This window comes from Aythya fuligula, chromosome 12 (assembly GCF_009819795.1).
Source record: "Aythya fuligula isolate bAytFul2 chromosome 12, bAytFul2.pri, whole genome shotgun sequence".
Classification (NCBI taxonomy): domain Eukaryota; kingdom Metazoa; phylum Chordata; class Aves; order Anseriformes; family Anatidae; genus Aythya; species Aythya fuligula.
In genome coordinates this window covers 9,149,370-9,170,115 of record NC_045570.1, presented here as the reverse complement: position 1 = coordinate 9,170,115, position 20,746 = coordinate 9,149,370, and the positions used below count along the sequence as shown (strand labels likewise).

Genomic DNA, 20,746 nt, shown 5'->3' with positions numbered 1-20,746 from the left:
TCCCTGAGGAGATTTGAAGGGAGGATTTGAGGAGAGAAAAAGGAGGGGGGCGCTGTGAGGAGGCGGCGCTCCCTCCCCGCCGCCCTTTCGGGCCCTCGGCAGCCACCGTCGCGGGGCCGTGAGGCGGCAGCGAGATGGCGGCGGGCGGCGACCCCGCGGCGGCTTTCGTGGCGTGGTGCGGGGCGGCCGGCGTGAGGCTGAGCCCCAAGGTGCGGCCTGAGGGGACCGGGAGGGGGGACATTGGGGGTGTCGGGGGCGTCCCCTGCCCTGCTGACGGGTCTCCTCTCGCCGCAGGTGCGCCTGAGCCGGCAGGGCACGGTGTCGGGCTACGGGCTGGTGGCCGGCGAGGAGCTGGCGGCGGGGGAGCTGCTGGTGGCCGTGCCGCGCCCCGCGCTGCTCTCCCAGCACACCTGCGGCATCCGCGGGCTGCTGAGGGACGGTGAGCACCGGGGAGGGGCCCAAAGTGTCCCCAGAGTCTCCCTAAAGTGTCCCCAAGGTGTCCCCGGGGTGTCCCCAGGGTGCTGGTCCTGCCCGCAGGATGAGTCCTTCCCCCCCGCCCCGGTTCTAAGCAGGCTCCCAAAGGGCTTGCAGGCAGAGCAAATGGAGGAAATTTGCCTTTAATCTGCTTTTTATTCTCTGTCATCGCTCTGTGCATAGCTCAGGACGCTCTGCAGAGCCAGTCCGGGTGGGTGCCGCTCCTGCTGGCCCTGCTCTACGAGTACACGGCCAGCAGCTCCCCGTGGAGGCCCTATTTTGCTCTCTGGGAGGACTTCAGGAGCTTGGATCACCCCATGTTCTGGTAAGGGGGCACAGGGGGATGTGGGGTGGCCCCTTGGGACAGTGCAGTGATGGGGATTCGGCCCCACAGCCTTAGGGGTGGAGGTGGTGCTGCTGGGAGACTCCATCTCCACTCATTTAGCCCTGTGCCAAGAGCCTGAGGGATGCTCCAGACCCTACCTGTAACAGCAATCAAAAATCCAGAGAGCAGGGGGAAGCTTAATTCCCTTTCCTTTATCAATTCCCTTTCCTTTAGGGGAAGGAGTTTGCAGACCTTTCTTGCTGAAGCCGCTCTTTTCTTTGCACCAGGCCTGAAGAAGAAAGGAGCAGGCTGCTGCAGGGCACTGGCATCCCCGAAGCAGTGGAAAAGGACCTGGCTAACATCCACCTGGAGTACAGCTCCATCGTCCTGCCTTTCATGCAGGCCCACCCCGACGTCTTTGACCCCAAGGTGCACACGCTGGAGTTGTACAAGCAGCTGGTGGCGTTTGTCATGGCTTACAGGTGAGGAGGGAGGGCTTTGTGCTGACAGAGGAGGCAAAAAGCAAATTGTAGGATGAGGGGATGGTGAATGATCACAGGCTGCATTATTTAAAAGGTTGCAATTGCACAGGAGTGCAATGGTAAGCCAAATCCCTGTATTGCAAGATGTAAAATAGGCCTGTCTTCATGTCCCTTGTCTTAGTTTTCAGGAACCTTTGGACGAGGAAGATGAAGATGAGAAGGGACCCAATCCTCCCATGATGGTACCCGTAGCAGATATTTTGAATCACGTGGCCAACCACAACGCCAACCTGGAATATGCTCCTGTGAGTGGGAAGCTCTTGTACTGGGCCCCATCCCAGAGTTGAGCCCCTGTCCCTGCAAAGCTTGCTTACCGACTCCACAGCAGCACTACTCACGTGCCAGGGCAACTCCCTCAGAAGGAAGCTATTTTCCTTGACATAGGCAACTGCTGCTTGCCTTGCCTTAGCCAGGACAACCTAAGGGTCAGCTGAGCCTCTCTGAAGACACTTTTGCTGTAGGACAGGAGCTGAAGCTTGTTTTTCTCGTTGCCTGCTATTGTGCACACAAGGTAGCTTTTTCCCTAAGATTATAGGTAAGAGATTGCACATACCTGAATCACCTTCCTGGGAACGGCGCTGCTGAGGGAAAACCCAACACCCGTGCTCAAGAACCACCCTCTTCATGACTGGTAGGATTGCCACAGCTGCCTCTGAACCTTTCCCCTCTCTGCTTGCAGAAGTGTTTGCGCATGGTGACAACACGGCCCATCAGCAAAGGGCAAGAGATCTTCAACACCTACGGGCAGATGGCCAACTGGCAGCTCCTGCACATGTACGGCTTCGCGGAGCCCTATCCGGGCAACACCAATGACACTGCTGACATCCAGATGGTGACGGTGCGCAGGGCAGCGATGCAGCGTGAGTGGCACAGGGGGAAAGGGATGGAGCAGGGGTGGCTCCTGGTAAATAGTGATGTAATGAAATGGGGCTCGAGGATAAAGGGAAAATGAGGCTGTTCTGTAGCATTTCGAGAGCTGGGGCTGTGCCTTCTGCTGCCTCCTGTTTCCCCTTCCCCACCACTGCAAGGTGAGTTGGCTGTTGCAGCTCTGCCACCTTCCAAACAGGTGCCAAAAACGAAGCACAGCGGCAACTGGTCTCGGAGCAGTGGGACTTCTTGTGCCAGCTGGAGATGGTGGGGGAGGAAGGCGCCTTTGTGGTTGGCTGGGATGAGGTGCTGACAGAGGAAGAGCTGTCTGTGACCCTGAAGGTAAGCACCACTATGTGGTTGCCAGGTGGTCAGAGCTACGCTAGGAACAGCACGGACACTGCAGCTGCTTGAACAGCATGTGAAAGGGTGAAATGAAGGCAGACAAGCATGGGAAGGGATTTTGGTCCTAATAGTCTGTGGGAAAGGAGAAAGGGGGGCTTTGTGCTGTTTCACACATCCATGAATTAGAGATAATGAGGAAATAAGCGGTAGAAACAAAAACTTGAGCAAGGCTGAGATAAATTAGACTGCAGTGTTGAAGGCGAGCTTTGGGTAGTGGCCAATTGCTGGCTGGCTCCAGGCGTGTGTCTAAGGGTCTCTAACCAACTGTATGACCAGTTTGGGCACATGGACAGCACATGGGGCTACGGGGAAAGTATATGTAGTGGAGAAGGATGGCAATGAGCCATCAGGTGTCCATGTCTTTCATCTCTTCCATAGTCCTGTGTGGGAAGTGGTAGGGGTGTAGCTGCCCATCTGCTAGGCTTCCCACAGCTCTGTTACCGTCCTTCCCTGGAGCAGCCACCTGCATTTACTTGTATGCTGCCCTCAAGCAGCTCTGTAGGGTTGTTACCTTTGTAGGCAGCAGCTGAGGTTTCTGATTTGGAAGCTCTTTTAATCATGGAATCATAAAATGGTTTGGGATGGAAGGGATCTTAAAGATGATCTAGTTCCAAGCCCCCTGCCATGTGCAGGGCTGCTGTCTGAGCTGGTTTTACTTGTACTGCAGCTGAGGAACAATTCACCTGCTCCCTGTGGCCCTAAGACTGCAGTTCTCTGGGGAGGAAAGCCTGACACACCCACGGTGCCACTGACCTGTCTCTTTGCCTGGGTCATTTCAGGTGCTGTGCATGTCAGAAGAAGAATTCAAGGAGTATAAGGAACAGGATGGCTGGGAAGATGACAGTGAGGAAGAGGAAAGCTCCACCCTTTCTAACGAAGCTCTCTCCAGACTTAAAGCCCCTTGCAAGAAACTCCTTTATGACAGTGTGCTGCTGACCCTGGAGTCCTACAGGTCAGACCTGAAAGCAGACCAGGACTTGCTAAAAAAGGAAGCTTATGAGAAACTGAGTCAAAGGGAGCAGCAAGCTTTGCATGTACGCTATGGACAGAAAAGGATCTTGCATCAGCTGCTAGAGCTGGTACGCTGAAAGCCTCACTGCCCCTGGAAGTGAACTGCCTGCAACTGTGCTCGTAGAGGGAAGGGCAGCCTTCAGCCTTCCCTTTTACTGCAGCGAGAATGGATGCCAAGATTGAATATGGACCCACTTGTTCCTCACGGTTTGTGGCTTTTCAGCTACCTCTACATAGATAAAAAAAAATCTTGCACAACAATAGCATTGTTGGGTGGCCTTATCTTTCAGGGAAAGCTCTGGAGCACAACTACTGTCTTTTTCTGAAGAACTTAAAATCCAGATCTGGTTGTTCAATGGTTGCTTAAGGGAGACAGACATACACCATCATAATAAAAAGTGAATTCCCTCATTCAGCATCCCAGGTTTAAAGCAAGAACTGCGCCTTGTCCAGATGAACAGGGCAGAAAGTAACCTAGCTGGTAGGTTCAGACTAGGGATGCTAACAAACAACTCTTCACACAATTTCTTAACACTAAGCATTTTACAAGTACGAGCCCATCTATCTCTGTTTTTTATGTATGGCAGAATGTTTTCTTTTACCTCTGTAAAAGGTACTCCTGTAAGGGCTTGAGAAGACCCCATGTAGGAGGGTCACAGGTCTGCAGCTGCTGTAGGTGAAGCATTTGATACCCGCACTCCAGCTGATGCGGTCCCTGAGCTCAGGCTCTGAGGGAACATTTCTTACCCAGTGCAGTCTACTTCAGCAGAGTGCAAAACCCCAGCTAGAAGATACCTTCTTTGTTGCTGCTGTTACTGCAAACCAGCAAACCCCAGACTGTATCCCTGGGTATAAAGGTCAGCTACATCCCGAACTGCACTGCTGGGGGCCGGGGTGCTTTAACATGACCCAGGGTGCTTCCCCCCACCCCTTTTACAGTGGTACAAGGCAGTGGCTGTTCAGAGTCCCAGGCTTGGCTCTTCACACAGCAGGCTACGCTTCAAACTATGCACACAGTGAACAGAAAGCCTTAAGTTCATCAACGTGAGTACATTCTACCCAGAGTCTCTGCTGGCAAGGACCCCGATAATGCCTGTGGAGTGACACCAGCAGTATTTGACAGTACCAGCTGCAGGATAAGAGGATACCTGGTAAGAGGATACGAGATGTAGTTGCCTCTATCCTACCAGCCTGTAGGTAGGAAATTAACTTCATGTAATGCAGGTTGGGATCTTGGCCGAGTCCTCTCTACCTTCTGCTCTTTTATACCAGCCTAACAGTTCTTAAAGCCAGAAGGGAACTAGCCATGTACAGCAGCATTAGTACAGAACCAGAGAGACCTTTGAGCTTCAGCACAGCCAGTGTTAGGAGCCAGTAGGACAAGCCAAGAAGCTCTGCATACGGTTTGGTGAAGTGGCAGAGAAACCCCACCAAATTGGGGTAAAACTGGTTACTGATAATTCACTGTATTCTAACCAGGAGGGGAGAACAAGCTAGGAGTTTCAATACCGTAAGAAAATGATTCCAACTTTAAAATGTCCAATTTCAGCACAACTGCTGACCTGCCAAACAAAGGCCAGGGAAGTGTAGGAACTGGTAAGCAACTACTCCTTTAAGTTCTTGAGCCACAGTCCACCTGCATGTTTGGCTCCGTGGTCCCTTGGATCTCATTTTCTCTCTGTGCAGCAAAAGCACAGACAGGGAGAATCCCTTAATGCTCAGCAGGGAATCCTCTGCCCATGTAAAGAAGGAAGCAGTGAATCCCTTTTCCTAGTATCTGCTAGGTTGTATGGTATAGGCCACAGGGAACATTAGCAGAGCATTAGCAGTGCTAAAGCTACCTATTCTTACAGGTTGAGCTAGCTAACTAGCAAGCTTGCACATAGCCTGCTGAAAGGAGCATCTTATCAGTGAGCAAATAATTAGAAACTAAGCTGGTGTGCTACCTTTGCTCCATGTCCCTCCACTGCCGTTTCCTTTCCAGCCCAACTTTGTCAGAGATGAACTCATGAACTCACAACTACGGCGTCTCCATCTCCACACAGCTACTGTGCCCTTCCCTTTTGCACTTCAAAACGAGGCCCTATCTATATGCGTAACATGTTCCCTCTCGCCTCAATCCTAGAAGCAAACCCAGTTGCTCTTGCTAGGCACTGCCCAAAATACACTGGGAAGTTGCAAATTTTGGATGGGTGGAAACGGACTTTGAAAGACATCATCTGGCCAGGTAGGATGGAACTGGAGAGAATAAGCACAGGGGCACGTGCTGCATGTCATGACTTTAATGTGTAACTACAGTATGCATACATACAAGAAGTGGGAGAACTAAAGCCCAAGAACTAGAAAGGCTACAAAATACAACACATGGACCAATACTTTACAAAACATTCAAAATCCTTACAAAATGGGCTGTATTGGTCCTTTTTTTCTTTGCTTTTGTTTTTTTTTTTTGCGTGTTTTTTTCTTTTTTTTTTAAACAAACTTATACTGTGTGGTCACAGGGTAGGGAAAGGTCTAGATTTATTCCCCCCCCTCCAAAATTTACAAGTGTCAGGAGGAAAAAAAAAAAAAAAAAAAGCTATAGGCCTGGTCTCTGGTTTCTTTACTAAAAACAGCTGACCCTCTCCCAAAGGGCCTGAGGTGTGTCTTCAACAGAAAGGAGGCGTTCTCTGACTGCCACACCACTTGCTGTCTGTCAGCATTTGATGGGGTGGGGGGGAAAAGAAAAGCTGAACCTCAAATCCCTCCCTCACCCTTCCCCCTAACTCCATAATATTCCCATATTCCAAACGTATCCACCTTTTTTTTTGTAAAACAACTTAGTGATTTAAAGGTCCCCCATCCACATAAAGAAAAAATAAGTTACATAATAATATAACTGGCTTTTCAATATTCTTTGGGAGTCTGGGAATGTCAGGACAAGGAGGTCTGCCCCAGACAAGTGCTCGGCATCAGCAGCTGCCCCTTTATTACAAGCTGGACAGGCACCAGTTACCCACCTGCCTTTTACACAATTTGCACAAACCCAAAAGTCCAGACAAATGTTTCTGTTCCTTGTATTTACACTAGTTCAAAATGATATTCACAGCATCTTCTGAATTTTGGCCAAAAGTCAAAAAACTTGTTTCAAACTTTGGAACGTGCCCACACAGACTTTCACCCAGGATCTGTTGCATGTAACCCAATCGAGGGAGCTGGGAAGGTCGGGAAGAGCCTTACGGATTCTTCTGTCGGTCGATGGGACGGGGACCTCCAGGCCGGCACGCTTACCGCACGAGATGCAGCTCACCTAACTGGCACCCGTCCCTTCCATCACTTGCTGGGCCTGCTTCTGCCCCATGCAGCACTGTGCAACCGACTGGAACAACCTGAGCATGGAAGCAGAGCATCATTAGGTTCCTGAAGGGTACTCGCCCCTGCAATCTGACACGCTGTAATGTCCATCACCGTAGGTACACAAACTCACACTGCATGTGAATTAGCAAGCCCTCAGCTGGGCCAAAGAGGGCCAGGATCTGATCTAGAGTGCTGCTACATCACAGAAATGCAATGCTCTTAGCTCAATCCCCATTAGGATACAGAGGAACAGTGTTTGAACAGTGCTGGCATTATAGAGCAGGCTGCTCTGAACCCTCTGTACTGAGGCTGGCGGCAGCCCTGTTCCCAGTTCCACAATCTTTTAAAAGCATCTCCAATATCTCCTCCCTTTGCAACCTAAAAATTCACTGTGGAACAAACATCCACGCACACAGGACAAGAAAACTGAGGCATCTCACAGTAGCCTGCTCTTGACTTCCAGTAATCCCTTTACATTCTGCTCTCAGGTTGTGTTTCCTCCTATTATGGCAGCAAATGGTGCTTCCACTACAAAGCACCAGAAGCTCAAGGTACAGCTCAGCCCCTGCTTCAGGTATATTGTTCTAGTCATTTTGTTGTTAAGTTATACTCACTTCTCAATTTCTGGAGCACAGTGAACAAATTCATGGTTCCAGAATTTAAACGCTGGATTTTTTATCAGCTCAATGAAAGTAATAAGGAGACCCCAGGGATGAGGCCTATTTACAATCAGTCGTTCCAAGAGAACCCTGGAATCCAAAAATAAGAACAGTTAGACCAAGACAGAACTGAAATACACAAGGAAGGAAAGCAGGAAGCTGAATTCCCTCTCACCTAGTGATCTGCTCCTGGATAGCCTCAGTGTTGGCCTCTGCAAACAGGTAAAGCATGGTGCAACTGAAGTAGTGGGTGTGACTGTTGGGATATCGCAGCTGGTTGGCGATTGCGTTCAAGAAGAGGTACCGACCTGCAGAGGAGGAACAGCAACTATCAGTGGTTTTGCTTACACACCACACACACACTAAAACAACTCATGGGCTTAAGATTAAGGTTTGTGAGCATGCCCTATACAGGTTCAAGAAACAAGAACAACTAAAGAACCCTATCAACCTGCACTGATGGGGCAGTAAGAATTCCATTCCTCTTCATTAAGCTGTTCTCTCATTCCCTTGCACACTTTCAACATTTGGTTTTAATATTGCTCTCATATTCAGAGAGCAGTGTTCTAATGTAGCACTACTTACTGTGAATCCACAAGCAGCTATATGAAATCTTCAGCGTTTCCCACAGCTCAACCAAGCTGCTGTTAAATTAGAAATGACGTGAACTACAAGTATTCCCAGCTCACCTTCAGTGTCCAGGTCTACAGCCAAATTCTGGAAGATGTCCATGTGCGCTGAGTGGGTAATGGTGCTCATGGACGGTGTGCTGCCTTTGTTGTGGATGTGCGCAATAGCTTGAGTACCTACGTAGAGCACCAGTGCATTAATCAGCTGGATGTTGTAGCGGTTGCCAGGTTCATTTGATACCTAATAGGAAAGATACAAAAAGCATTAATGTTTTATGTTCCTTCAGTAACCCACGGTACAGCATGTACAACAACAGCACCCAGACCATCTTGGTTATACAGAAGACAACATCGTTAGATGCCCACAAATTCAATCTGGCATTTTCCCTTTTGCAATACAGCGGTTATACATTCAAAAGCACCCAAGTGTTGACAGACTTGACATAGAATTTTTGCACTCCCTACTTGAAAGAAAAAGATTGCCTTTACTAAATCTGAATTCACTAGCCGTGCCACAGACTGCCTCAGATGCACACTGCTTGTGTGAATTGGAGCAATTTTCTAAGGAAGTCTGACCTCAGTCCTGAATTCTGTTGTAAGCCATACCCCGTGATGTGTTAAATGCATGGAGTTGGCTAAAAGCTCTGAGCTGGGCTTCAGCTAATTTGTCTTTTCTACACCCCCAAAGCATTATCATGCAGATCCACAGACTTCAGGAACTAATGACCACTTGGAGTAAGAATTTAATTAGTTTCTAAACCAGACTGCAATTGAGTTAAAGAATGCTGAATATCAGACAATGCCTGTGTAAACAGCGCTGGAATCTTGTGATGCAAGCCACAGAATTCTTTATCACTCAGTGGTAGGGGACAAAAGCAAGCTTGATACAATCAACTCTGACTACATTCTTCTCTAAGATTTGTGAGGTTGTACACTAGAAGCACGCAGGCAGAAGAGTCAGAGCTTTAGATAACCTCACTATAAGCATTTGGCAGCTCACAGAGATAAAACCAACTTCTCTTAAATTAGATCATTTTAGGGTTCCGTTCCTAAAGTCAACACTCCTGTTTTCTTAAGTTGCCCTTCGATGAAACTGCTTAACAGACTTAACCCTGCTGGGAGGCTGGGGAAAGAAATACTCAGTGAATTGCATTTTCAGAGGCTTTTCTACTGTTTGGAACACATGCTTGCTACACACTGACATAATCCCTGCAAGGAAGGAAGGTGACTCAGCCAACGAGATCATTTGTCTCACACTACTCATTAAATCCAGCATCCTCAGAACTGAACCACTCACTTGTAAGTTGCTGCGCAAGTCAGACAGAAAAGTAACTGGAGAACGGGTTTTGAGATAGGAATCCAAGTCTTTCTTGAACTGTGGCGGCATCACTCCAGTGAAATTGGTGAGTATTCGTGGAGCAATATTAATTTCACTTAACATGTCCACCTGTTAAGAGAAAAGCCAGTCAGCCAAAGCATAAATAATTTGTAAATGAACAAATTACAACAACACGTAAGTGCTATTACATCAGCTACTGCTGGTGACAGCTTTTTCCTATGAGCAGGAGCTTTAGATAACCTCACTATAAGCAAACTTATAAGATGACTATCTGGCAAGAGAGAGTGGAAGACAGAAGAATTCAAGCAGGAAGGCCACGGGGGAGTTCAGTCACTGCCTTTCAAGTCTCCCTCATCTACACTCAAGACGGTTTGGTAGTTGAGAAAAGTACAAAACATCCCTGTCGGTCAAGAATAGCCGCCTTCAGTCTCAGCAAGAGCTAGCTGAAGGAGTGTTGCTGCTTTGCTCCCATTAGCCTGCATCACTCAAAGACAAAAAGCAGGGCAATTTCAAAGCAGTGTGAGAAAGTTCATGCTGCCACAATCATTCCATGATTAGGAGACTGGCGTACGCCCAAACATTTAATTGCATTAACACTTCTCAAAATCTCTCCTCATTATGCAAGAGGCTTGCTTCAGAACAGTGTTTTATCTCATTATTTTAAGATATGACAGCATCTGTTTCTCATTAAAAAGTACTTCTGATTAGTGCTTGGACACAGTAACTCTTTAACAATTAAAGAACTGAACTACAGCCCCCCCACATCCTGCAGAGCACGAACTGTTCAACACGTGCTGAACAGAACTGAGACAAGAACTATTAGCTGGACTTTCAAAGAAAACTGCAAAGACTGCTTAAGTAGTCTGTTTTCCAGTGACAAATGAGATAGTGAAATGATAAAGATGCCCTAGCTCCAAGACCACAAGCCAAGTCAGACCTAGGGACATGGAGTCAGTCTCCCTTCAGAAAAGGAAAAGCCCCCCCGTCTTCCATACAAAAGCTTGGATCTCATTGATACACTTCTCGGGTCACACAAGCCTCAGCACCCTGTCCTTACAGGCTGAAGCTGCACAGATTTTACAGAAAAGTTAAATATCTTATGTTACTAGTGAAGTCAAGCCAGCGGAGGGAGGCTTTATGCTTCCAACTGCAACAAATTTCGTACCACTGTTCTACAGGATGAGGACTGCATCCGCCTCTGCATGGAAACCGTCAAACATTGAGCATTACAAACATAACTGAATCCTACGTGCTTTAAAAAATGCATTTCTGCCAGCTGCTATGTGGCTTACATTGCAAATGGCTGCATTAATTCAAGTATCAGTTAAACTGTTAAAAGAAGTGTTCACAGACTGTGCCAAAATAACTGGATAAAAAGAATTTGGAGCATAAAAGTTTCCCGTTACTAACCTCATGAAAATAAATCCTACCTTTAAATTGGGGGTGAAAGGGTCTGGAAGCCTCATGTTCCGTGGGAAGGCACTCAGGATCAGATTCCTTAGCTGAATACAGTTGGGTGGGATCACATCACAGAACCCATAGTGGTAGTCACAAAGAAATTCTGGGAAATCATGCAACAAGACCAGCAACACACGCAGAGTGCCCTGCAAAACCAAATAGAGTGGCTATAAAAGAGGTTCCTAATTGTTGAAACCTGCCCAAGAGCTTGCAAAATCATCTGTGTCATACAGTTAACATTAACAGAAAGACACCAATCTAGGCAGGTAGCCTGTTTCTGTCTCATGACAGATCTGTATTTAACTAAGAAATATTCCGTGAAAGAACAGTAAATGCTATTTTGCTACCAGAGTATGTTTTCCATTCCAATTCAACTCTGTTTTCAGGCTTTGGTTGGAAATAGCATCTATTAGCTGATACATATTTTTTACCTTGTAAAGAATTTGCATAGGTTTGGTGAGTTCCACGTTTCTGAGGAAAGGAGCCAAGTACTTGAAAAGATCGATCAGTAACTGGGCATACATAGGCCAACCCTGTCAAGAAAAAAAAACAGCAGGTAGTAAACGTGCAACAAAGAACAACCATTTTTAAGTTCAAAGCCATAATTAGGTTGGTGTTCATATCAGCCTGGACCCCAAGTTAAGTCCTACTGCTACTTCTATCAGTGACAGCAGCACTGCTCATTTCAAGGAGCTCAGCTGCACGCGACATGCTATGGGTGCTTCCTAAACACTCAACACACCATACTGAGATGACAGTATGAAGTCTAGACTACAGAGCTCTTCCAGACCTGACAGTCATGTTTATTAAATTCCAATCACCCTCTACTCAATACTTTACTGACATACAGCCTCTCCTCCATGCAGTTAGGTTACTGTGAATATGGAAGACAACAAAAACAGAACAGCCATGCTAGTGCACTTCAAGAGATGCGAAACAGCATCACACCAGATAGGCATCCTTCTGCGTGAGCTTTTTAATTCAGAAAAGATAAACTGCAGCCACACCTTCTGCTGTGGTGTATGTGCCAGCATTCTTGCAATAAATATCCGGTGGGAGATCAGTTCCAGCCAGGCATAAACAAAACCTGGAGCTTTTGTAGGCCTCAGGATGTGAAATGTGTTACTGAAAGAAAAGTTAGAGCAGGTTAGAAGTGCACAGCAATAAGATTGCTTTTCATAACATTGAGAGAAAACAAACACAGCCCTAAAAGCAAGGCATTTTAGCATCTTGGTTTTACCAGTGATTTTCCTTAAAAACAAGCAAGTGGACAGTCTATAGGAGAACCAGTTATTCTGAATGTGATTAAGCCACCACAAAGGAACAATCAGATCAGCCTTCAGGTGAAAAATCTTGACCCTACCCGGAAAAGATGAGCACTGTGGCCACTCTCAAATACGTACCAGAAAGCTGTGAGTGTCTGGAAGTTGATGGTTTCCAGCACATGCTCAGGAGCATTTAATTCCAACAGCAACATGATGAAGATGCGATGGTAAGGAAGCTGCTGAAACTCACTCTGCCGAACATCGTGGTCTTGCAGAAGAACTCCCACCACAATACCAAGGACCTGAAGAGATCAACATATTTCAGTGGCAATGGCAAGAATTACTTTTTGGGTCATGTCACACAAACGCGTTAACCACCAGAAGAAATCAGTTCTAATAAAAAGCACAAATTCTAGTTCCAAGTTAATACTACAGTCCCTATCAGCAGCCCCCAAGCACTACACGTTGCTGTTGTGTAGATCACAGCAGTTGATTGAGCACTGTTGAAAGGTCTTTGCTACCTACGACCACCTAGCTGTAAGCTAAGTAGTGTAAGATTATATTGGGAAGGCCCTCAAAAAATAAAAAAAGAAAAAAGGCAGGACCCAGAAAATTACCAACATCAAACCACACTTTCTAATGGCTCAGAACATCAGCTCAAGACCTCAGTAGCTGACTTTTCCATTTCAAGGTACAAAGGTGACTTTCAGGTTTGATAGAAATCTTTGTGAATGAGAAAGCAACTTGGCATCCTGATATTCCACCCCATTTATCAGTTCAATGACCAACACATTCAAGCATTCAAGCCCTCATCTGGTATTTTATCAGTAGCCCATGTTAAGTCTACGCTTCACATCAGCAAAGGCAAACACCATTATGCACTTTAACTGCAAGGACAACAAAAACGGTTCACAACCTTGTTCAGGAGGTTGATCTTTGTAACGGTGTTGGTTGCCTCTCCAGAGTGCTTCACCAGCAGTGCAATAAGTCGCACAAAGGCATCCAGATTGTGGTAGCACTTGGCTCGAATCATAGTGGGGTTGGCAGCAGGGTTGTGCTGTTGCTCAGCCTGAGCACGATAGCTGATTTCAACACACATTTCGGTGCAAAGACGGAAAAAGCGGGTGATCAGGTCATCCGTTTTCAGGATTCCTTGCTGGTGCATCTATCAGGGAAAGGAAAAACCCTCAGAACCATAAATGCAACAAGTTCATTTTACAAATTATTTCAAACAACAAATGCTTTACGTGGCACCCACCTTACCCGGAGAATTAATTTTTACCATGCTCTCATGTGCTAAGTAGCAAGCCATCTCCACTACTCTTCCCTAAGCTGAAAGTTTTCAACACAACTTGGTGGTGGCACCACAATTCTAGCAGAGACATTTACTCCCAAATAATCTTTTGATCCTAAATCTTTTCCCTCAGCAGCAGAGCTGAGAAGCCTGCTTCAGTATCAGTTCTGCTACCAGCACTCAACCTTGCACAAAGCAGGTATGAGGCAGCAGCAGTTTGGTCGGCCAGGCCTCGAGGAGCCCACGCAGAGGTAACAAGCTGTGGGAAGGTCTGCTCAGTAACCATCGTGCTGTCAGGTAGCAACACTCTGTAGGACCTAACTGCATATGGATAACAAGCTTTCCTTGTATAACATGAAGAGAATGGCTGGGTATGGTCGCGCTTTTTCTGGCCCTTTTGCGGGGATTGTTTTTTAATAATATACATATCAAAAGAGACCTGTTACCCACAGCATTAAAGCCATCAAAATTAAACCAAAACTGAACTACAGGAAGCCTCCGGGTTTTGTGTAAAGCATCTCGCTTCCGAACTCCTACTGCACAAACATGAAGCTATATGAACAGCACAATCACTGACTCAGAGAACTTCTAATATTTCTGGGGAAGCTTTTTTTTTTTATATTATTAATAAAAGGCAATTCATGTATTTGCCTTGAAAGCTGTATGCGCCTTCTTGCTCTAAGAGCTAACAGAAAGAAAGCAATCTGGCTCCTCTAAGAGGTGTTAAGTCATTTATGTCCAGTAATAAAAACTTTGTTTAAAGCAATTATTATAAAACACTTCTTTAAAACCCACATCTGTCACCTGCAAGGAAAAAAAATTATAAATACTGCAGTTTCATATATTTTGGTTAAACTTACAGAAGGTAAGCACACATGGCAAAAGAGTGAAGCAGGGCAAAAGCGCACTGAGTATTACGACTATACTATATTGAAGTATAGTTTGAGCATACTTTATGGTACAAAAACAGGTCAAAATGAAATGGGACCTGGGACCTAACAGAGGAAAAAATTTAAGAAGCCAGTAATAACACAGGATCCATTAAAACATTTAGAAAAGACTATGCAGGAGGAATCAGACCAACAGAAAGGTGGCTACAAGCCAGTACACAAGGAAACTAAGCAAAAAAAGCCATCATTGCATCAGTCAAGATCTTTATGCATACTACATAGTTTGAACTGCTTTTGATTGTTGGCAAAATCTGACATTTCCGTGGTAGTAGCACCAAAATTTAAAACAGAACCAAATAAAAATAGGACAAATTGGGTGCTTCCTTGCAGCTGCAATCAAGGAGCATGTTTTTGGGAAGATGACTGAAGGCAGTTCGTTACCCCACGTGCTGGTTTACTGAGTGCATCTCTTCTCAGTCACACCTGGATGGTAGGTGCGTGCTGTTCTGTTAAGGTGCTCTGGAGCAAAAATGCTGGAGGGGCTGGCTGTTTAAATTTAGGTGCCACTTCAGCTAATGAAATTTCAAGTATCTCCTCTCCAATGACTCCAGTTAAAGGATTCCCCTTGTTCACATGGGCTGAAACAACTCACTTGCATCTCTACTAGTGATTTACATCTGTAGGCCATCAAGAGCTTTTATTCTTACTTACAAGGAGCAACATTAGACAAGCTTCATTACACAGAGCATGTAAGAACTGCTGCCAACAGCTACCTCACTTGAATTCTTTATCCTACATGACTTATCCCAGTATTTATGGTTTGAACTGACAGCTTGTTGCCAGAGTACCTAAAGAAGAACCTTATCTGCTGAAGGGTTTCTACAGAACTTCAAAGGAAGACAGAACTTTGATAGTCAGTTTCAAAAGGATGTCTAGCATTGGTTATTACACTGCTTTAAAACGGAGGGCATCACACCCTACTTATGTTGAATAAAAAGCACCTTTCTTTCCAAAAGCTCTACCTGTCCAACAAACGCAGAGAACGCTTTGGTACTGTCGCGGCCCGCTGCAGCCGAATGGTAGAGGTTCACCCACTCCCTCAGCAGGTATTCTGCCTTCTCCCTCAGACCTGGCGGATCATCATACTCAGAGGCTTGGGAAATTCCAGAATGCATCATGAAATTGGGACCTCCGTGAGCACGGTCAATCATGGCTTCATAGTTTGATCGGACCACTTCCATCAGCTGGGGTAATCTAATGCAACAGACCAGAGCAAGAGCTGGGTTAGAATTCTTTCTCCCTGTCCTGAGAGGGTACAAGAACAGAAAGCTCAATCAAGTATGTTTAAATGAAAGCAAATTCCACAAACACAGCGCCTTTTTTTTTTTGTTTTGTTTTTTTTGATCTTCCAGTCCTCACTGGAACAGTAGACTACGTCCTGAAAGCAGACATTTATGAGGAAAGACAAAACACTGAAATCACGCAAGCTCTGAAAAAAAGCAGTACACTGGATTTGTGTTTCCATATCCTATGTGGAACATTTGTCATGTGAGATCAGTGGATGTTTCCTTTGTAGGCTCTGACTGAAGAAACCAAAAAGGTTATCCAATTTGATGAATTGCTTGTGATAAACAAAGAAATTAAAAATTTTAAAAGATAACACAATATTGCCTGAATTTGAAATAAAGCAGGAATTCAAGCAAGTTTCTCACAGTACCACGGTACTTTGGAGCACAGTGCACAGAAATTTTCCTGTGCAAGCATTCAGCAGCCTCTATTTTGACAAAAAATCTGAGCAATTACGTTAGCATGTCATTAGAGCAACAAAACCATTTCAGCTAACACTAGACTGCAGCCACAGAGGAAGTTTAAAGCTGTATGATTTAGTGATACAAGACATTATCTAGGTAACATTTCAAACCATAAGTGAGCATACAAGATAAGTAATATATTGCACAGTATTTCAATCTCACCCTTCTGGGGCGTTTCCTCTGGAATGAGCATTAATCCTCATAAGTGTCTCGATCGTGTGGAACAGGTCTGCCTCCGTAACATGCGCGACACTTCTCTCATCCACCAACAGGATCTTTACCAACTGCATGGCGAACGCCACAGCCATGTAGTTCAAGCCGTTCTCCATTGACTGCCAGAAAGAAAAAGGCATTAAGGCTGAAGTTCAACCACAAGTCTTAGGAAGAAGTGGCTGTAACTCTTCCCCTCCAAGAACGCACGTTCTCTTTACCTGAGCCAAGTGAAGATCGTACTGCTGCATGTTAACAAGGTGATTGCGGATTAGCAGCTCCACAGCTTCCACGTTGTACTTGTACTCATCCCTGCATTCAATCAGGCACCTGGAAGAATTTGACTTCTTTTCACAAGTGTACTCAAACTACAGAGTTTAAGTGAAGCAAGCCAAATCTAACATTAGAGAATCTCCACAATCCACTACTTAGCTCCAAAAGAAGCCTCTTCTGGAGGATTATTTAATGTAACATTTCAGTTCACCAACAGTCAAGTCTCAAGCACTTGCTGCCCTGCACTACTGGCCAGAACAGCCCTCCCAGAGCTTCAGTCTATTCAGTATAAGAAGCTTTTCTTATACTGAATGCACAAAGTGGCACAGCTTCTAAAGCACTAGTGCTTCTGCTGCGGGCATACACCATGTCATCTAGTTTGTGACCGCATGTAGAGAGGTTCTGTATAAAATGAGGAAAAAACAGAGCACCTCTAATGCTTCACACTATGAAAGAATCCTGCCATGTTCTAGGAGGAAGCTGCATTAACAAGAGATCTCATTACTTTTAACGTTAAAAAGATTACTTTTCTGTCCAAGCTGCATCAGTGCAAAATATTAACAAGTGATTCAAAAATAATACAGTAACTCCCAAAAGATGAGGAAAGCTACATCTATTGATGTTGTCTCATAACTGACCTAGTAATCTGTTTATTACACCACGGAGATCCATATGCACGACCGTCCTGCAGAGCCTTCAGCACAAGCAGATGACACTCACGGTAGCGCAGCAGGAGGTCAGCATCTGCCCCACTGGTGGCATCCAGTAAGCCCTCTACAGCCTAGAACAGATGCAACCTGTTAGCAGAGGAAAAACCAAGTCCGCTTCCAAATCTTACACAAACCAGATCAGCAGCACCTACCCCCAGAAGATTCGGCAGTTACATAAAAAGCTACAGTTTAGTCATTGCACTGACCCTGCTAATAAAACTGAGATTTTACCAGCTGTTGTGGCATCTCCACGTTCCCTGTACATGGCTGTCCTACCACAAACAAGCCCACAGTCTCCCTATGCCCCACTGGCTTTATATACACACTCAAGCAGTATGAAAAACCGCATCAGTTTGTGCTGCAGCTTCTGCGAGTCAAAGTCAAAGCTGTTCTACACATGGCTCATGGAAAGCCACATGAAAGAGGACACGCAGAACTTGACAGAGGACTCCTTCCAGATTCTTTAGACAAAGAGCTACAGCGCTCTGATGCACCTGTGGTAATCTATATGAAATGGAAGTCCTTTACAGGGGAAAGCAAATTCATCTCTGTCCAAGTTTTAGTGCTGGTACCTATTTGAAGGATTTAGTCCCGATTACGTCGGGAACACAGAGCTTCCACTGAAATGGTTTCCAGCTTCCAGTTACTTTTATTTTGCCACTGCTCTTGGATCCTCATGCAGACGGCTCATTGTCTTTCCACTGTTCTCAAACAGATCTTCCTCTGCATCTGTCACTGTGTTCTGCACTAGTTACTACACAGACTTTGGTGCCAGTTCATGTCACAGAGCTCACTGCAACGCTCCCCAGCTGGTAGTTTACTAGCTCTGGCTGGGATGGAGTTAGTTTTCTTCAGAGCAGCCCGTATGGTTTTGTGTTTTGGATTTGTTGCTGAAACAGTGTTGACAACAACGTTTTGGCAGTTGCTGAGCAGTCTGTGCAGAGCACCAAGGCTTTCTCTTTCCCACTCTGCACCCCCCAGAGTGAGTAGGCTGGGAGTGTGCAAGAGACTGGAAAGGTACACAGCCAGCAGAGCTGGCATCAACTGACCAGAGGAATATTCCATGATGTATGACATCATGCTCTAAAATAAAAGCTTGGGGAAAGGATGATTAGGGGAGACATTCATGGTTATGATGTTTGTCTTCCCAAGCAAGCAGTACGCTCGCTGAGGCCCTGCTTTCCAGGAAGTGGCTAACCATCTGCGTGCTGATGGGACGAAGAGATTTTTTTTTTTGCTTTGTTTGTGCACACTGCTTTTGCTTTCCCTATTAAGCCATCATTAACTCAGTGCACAAGTCATTTTGCTTTCCCTTTATTTTTTCCCTGTCCCACAAGAGTGGAGTGAGTGAGCAGCTAGATGAGCACGTACTTAGTTACTGCAAAATACAAAGCAGAAGTGCACTGCTACAAAACCAGTACAATGTTCAATACAAGGTAGTTCAAGTAGCAATTCGAGTGTCTTATTAGACTCTGTCCTGAAATCAGAAACTATTCTTGACTGCAACAGCTCTCTACTTGCTGCATCTGGGCAAAACTCTCTTAAATCCCAGGATGCTGTACCCACTTCTTCCTGCAGCAGCTTGGCCAGAACGTGTATTGTACCAAGAGAACAACCCAGCCCTCCTCCAGCTTTATTCACTGAATTTCCTAAGAAGGTTGTTTAGTACCATTCACCAAGCAAGCTCCGCAGGATGCATGAAGATACGCAGTCACCACAAGTCAATCTACAAACAGTGAGCAATAAACCTGAGGTGAGCTGTAACAGGAGAATTGATAACACTCACCTTCTGCAGCAGCCCAAGCGCAGCGATAGCATCACGGGAGTTACGAGCCACTACTACGGCCTCCAAGAGGCTGCGCAGTGCTTGAGCTTGAGGATTCATGGCCAGGGTATGTGGAATGGACTGCAGGTGTTGCTCCAGTTCTGTCATACACTTGTCATAGATTTGTGCCACATCGTCTGTAGCCCAAGCTTGCTGCTTAAGAGAAGGTGGGAATGAGTGATTTTCACAAGGACCGTATTTTGAAAAACACTGCTCTTCTCTTCTGTTTCAGAAATCACAGTGCCCAGAATGTAGTTTTCTACAGTAATATGGTTGGTTATGCTGGCATTTTAAACACACAAACATGGGCAAATTGAGCTGTAGAAATAGCTAGAAAACAATTTTAGCAGTACCTGTAATCTCAAAATCAGTGCTTGCCATACATGACCTTCCCCAAAAGTAACCTGAACTCCGAACAACACTTTTCACTATTCAAAACCAGAAATAATATTACTAAGTTGAAGATGATGTCACAGTCTATGTTAAAAAAACAGTAACAACTATGATGTCCCAATCTACATTACAAAAAAACCAACAATAACTAAGACTGGGTGTAAGAACAGCTTTACATTGCCATTGGTTCAACTTTAAAACGAACAAACCTTTCAACCAGTATTCCCAAGCAATACAAATGCCTGACTTTTACTAGCCTTCCATCAAAGGACACAAGCTCTGCAGTGTTCACCAAAAGGGCCATGGTACTCAACCTAATTAGAAATCTCTACCTTCATAGGCTGAGCCAAGAATCCCGTAGGCTGAGTTAAGTCATTGGTAGGCAAGAAGCCAGGGACATTGCGTGCAAACTCTTCGTAAACAGCCAGCTGTTTTGGGTCCACACCTCCAACCTTTGCAATAAAAAGAAAAGGCATTAATCTCACTGCTGAGCACCGTAGCAGTAAGGAACAAGGGCTACTTGTTTGTGTAACAGGTAGCTGCTCTGACACATTCATAAACAGAGTGACCTAGACATCAGGAAGTAAGGTTCTGCTGCCCTGCATGGAGGCCACATCCCTCCTGGCACACCACCTAACCAGAGGATTTTCTTTGACAACTGCAACTCATTCCCAGAAACAGGAAGAACTGAATACTGGCCTCACGCTTCTCAGAAGCGTAAGAGAAATGCTCTGAAAGCACAAAGTATGCGCTTTAAAAGGAAGGAAGTATATAGGAGACAACAAAACAGACCAGTGATCTTTAAAATGTAAGGAACAGCAGAGTAGGAAAGATTTAACTTCCTCGGGGAATTGAGGAAGAAGATATGAACACTTATTCTGGAACAGTGTATGAACGTGTTTCCATTACTAATCAAGCTAACAGCAGCTCCGCTCTTAGACCATGCAGAATTGCTCGGCTGAAGCTGTATCAACCATATCAACCATTCTTTGTTATCAGGAGAGGAAGAGCAGCATCGGCAGGTGGCTCA

General features: G+C 45.6%; 2 protein-coding genes across 7 annotated transcripts in view; one reads left to right on the top strand and one right to left on the bottom strand.

The window, feature by feature from the left end:
* The first annotated feature begins 134 nt into the window (after nt 1-134).
* Nucleotides 135-4,001, top strand: SETD6 (SET domain containing 6, protein lysine methyltransferase). The gene is made up of 8 exons (XM_032195769.1): nt 135-209; nt 295-439; nt 658-799; nt 1,087-1,281; nt 1,463-1,586; nt 2,021-2,201; nt 2,408-2,550; nt 3,393-4,001. The coding sequence occupies exons 1-8, from the start codon at nt 135-137 to the stop codon at nt 3,699-3,701; spliced, it is 1,314 nt and encodes a 437-aa protein (XP_032051660.1). The 3' UTR covers nt 3,702-4,001.
* A 1,887-nt stretch (nt 4,002-5,888) lies between these two features.
* Nucleotides 5,889-20,746, bottom strand: part of CNOT1 (CCR4-NOT transcription complex subunit 1) — a 58,030-nt gene continuing 43,172 nt past the window's right edge. For 3 of the 6 annotated variants that reach the window (XM_032195375.1, XM_032195377.1, XM_032195376.1), the window contains exons 34-49: nt 20,049-20,168; nt 19,285-19,476; nt 17,427-17,569; nt 16,737-16,845; nt 16,468-16,637; nt 15,496-15,748; nt 13,227-13,475; nt 12,449-12,612; nt 12,053-12,170; nt 11,477-11,578; nt 11,018-11,191; nt 9,546-9,695; nt 8,309-8,489; nt 7,795-7,927; nt 7,575-7,709; nt 5,889-6,992 (exon numbers count right to left, since the gene is read on the bottom strand). In XM_032195375.1, coding sequence (XP_032051266.1) covers nt 6,914-6,992; nt 7,575-7,709; nt 7,795-7,927; nt 8,309-8,489; nt 9,546-9,695; nt 11,018-11,191; nt 11,477-11,578; nt 12,053-12,170; nt 12,449-12,612; nt 13,227-13,475; nt 15,496-15,748; nt 16,468-16,637; nt 16,737-16,845; nt 17,427-17,569; nt 19,285-19,476; nt 20,049-20,168 — 2,472 coding nt within the window. In that variant the 3' untranslated portion in view covers nt 5,889-6,913. The remainder of the gene's footprint in view (nt 6,993-7,574; nt 7,710-7,794; nt 7,928-8,308; nt 8,490-9,545; nt 9,696-11,017; nt 11,192-11,476; nt 11,579-12,052; nt 12,171-12,448; nt 12,613-13,226; nt 13,476-15,495; nt 15,749-16,467; nt 16,638-16,736; nt 16,846-17,426; nt 17,570-19,284; nt 19,477-20,048; nt 20,169-20,746) is intronic. The other 3 variants (XM_032195379.1, XM_032195381.1, XM_032195380.1) reach the window with 1 other exon arrangement.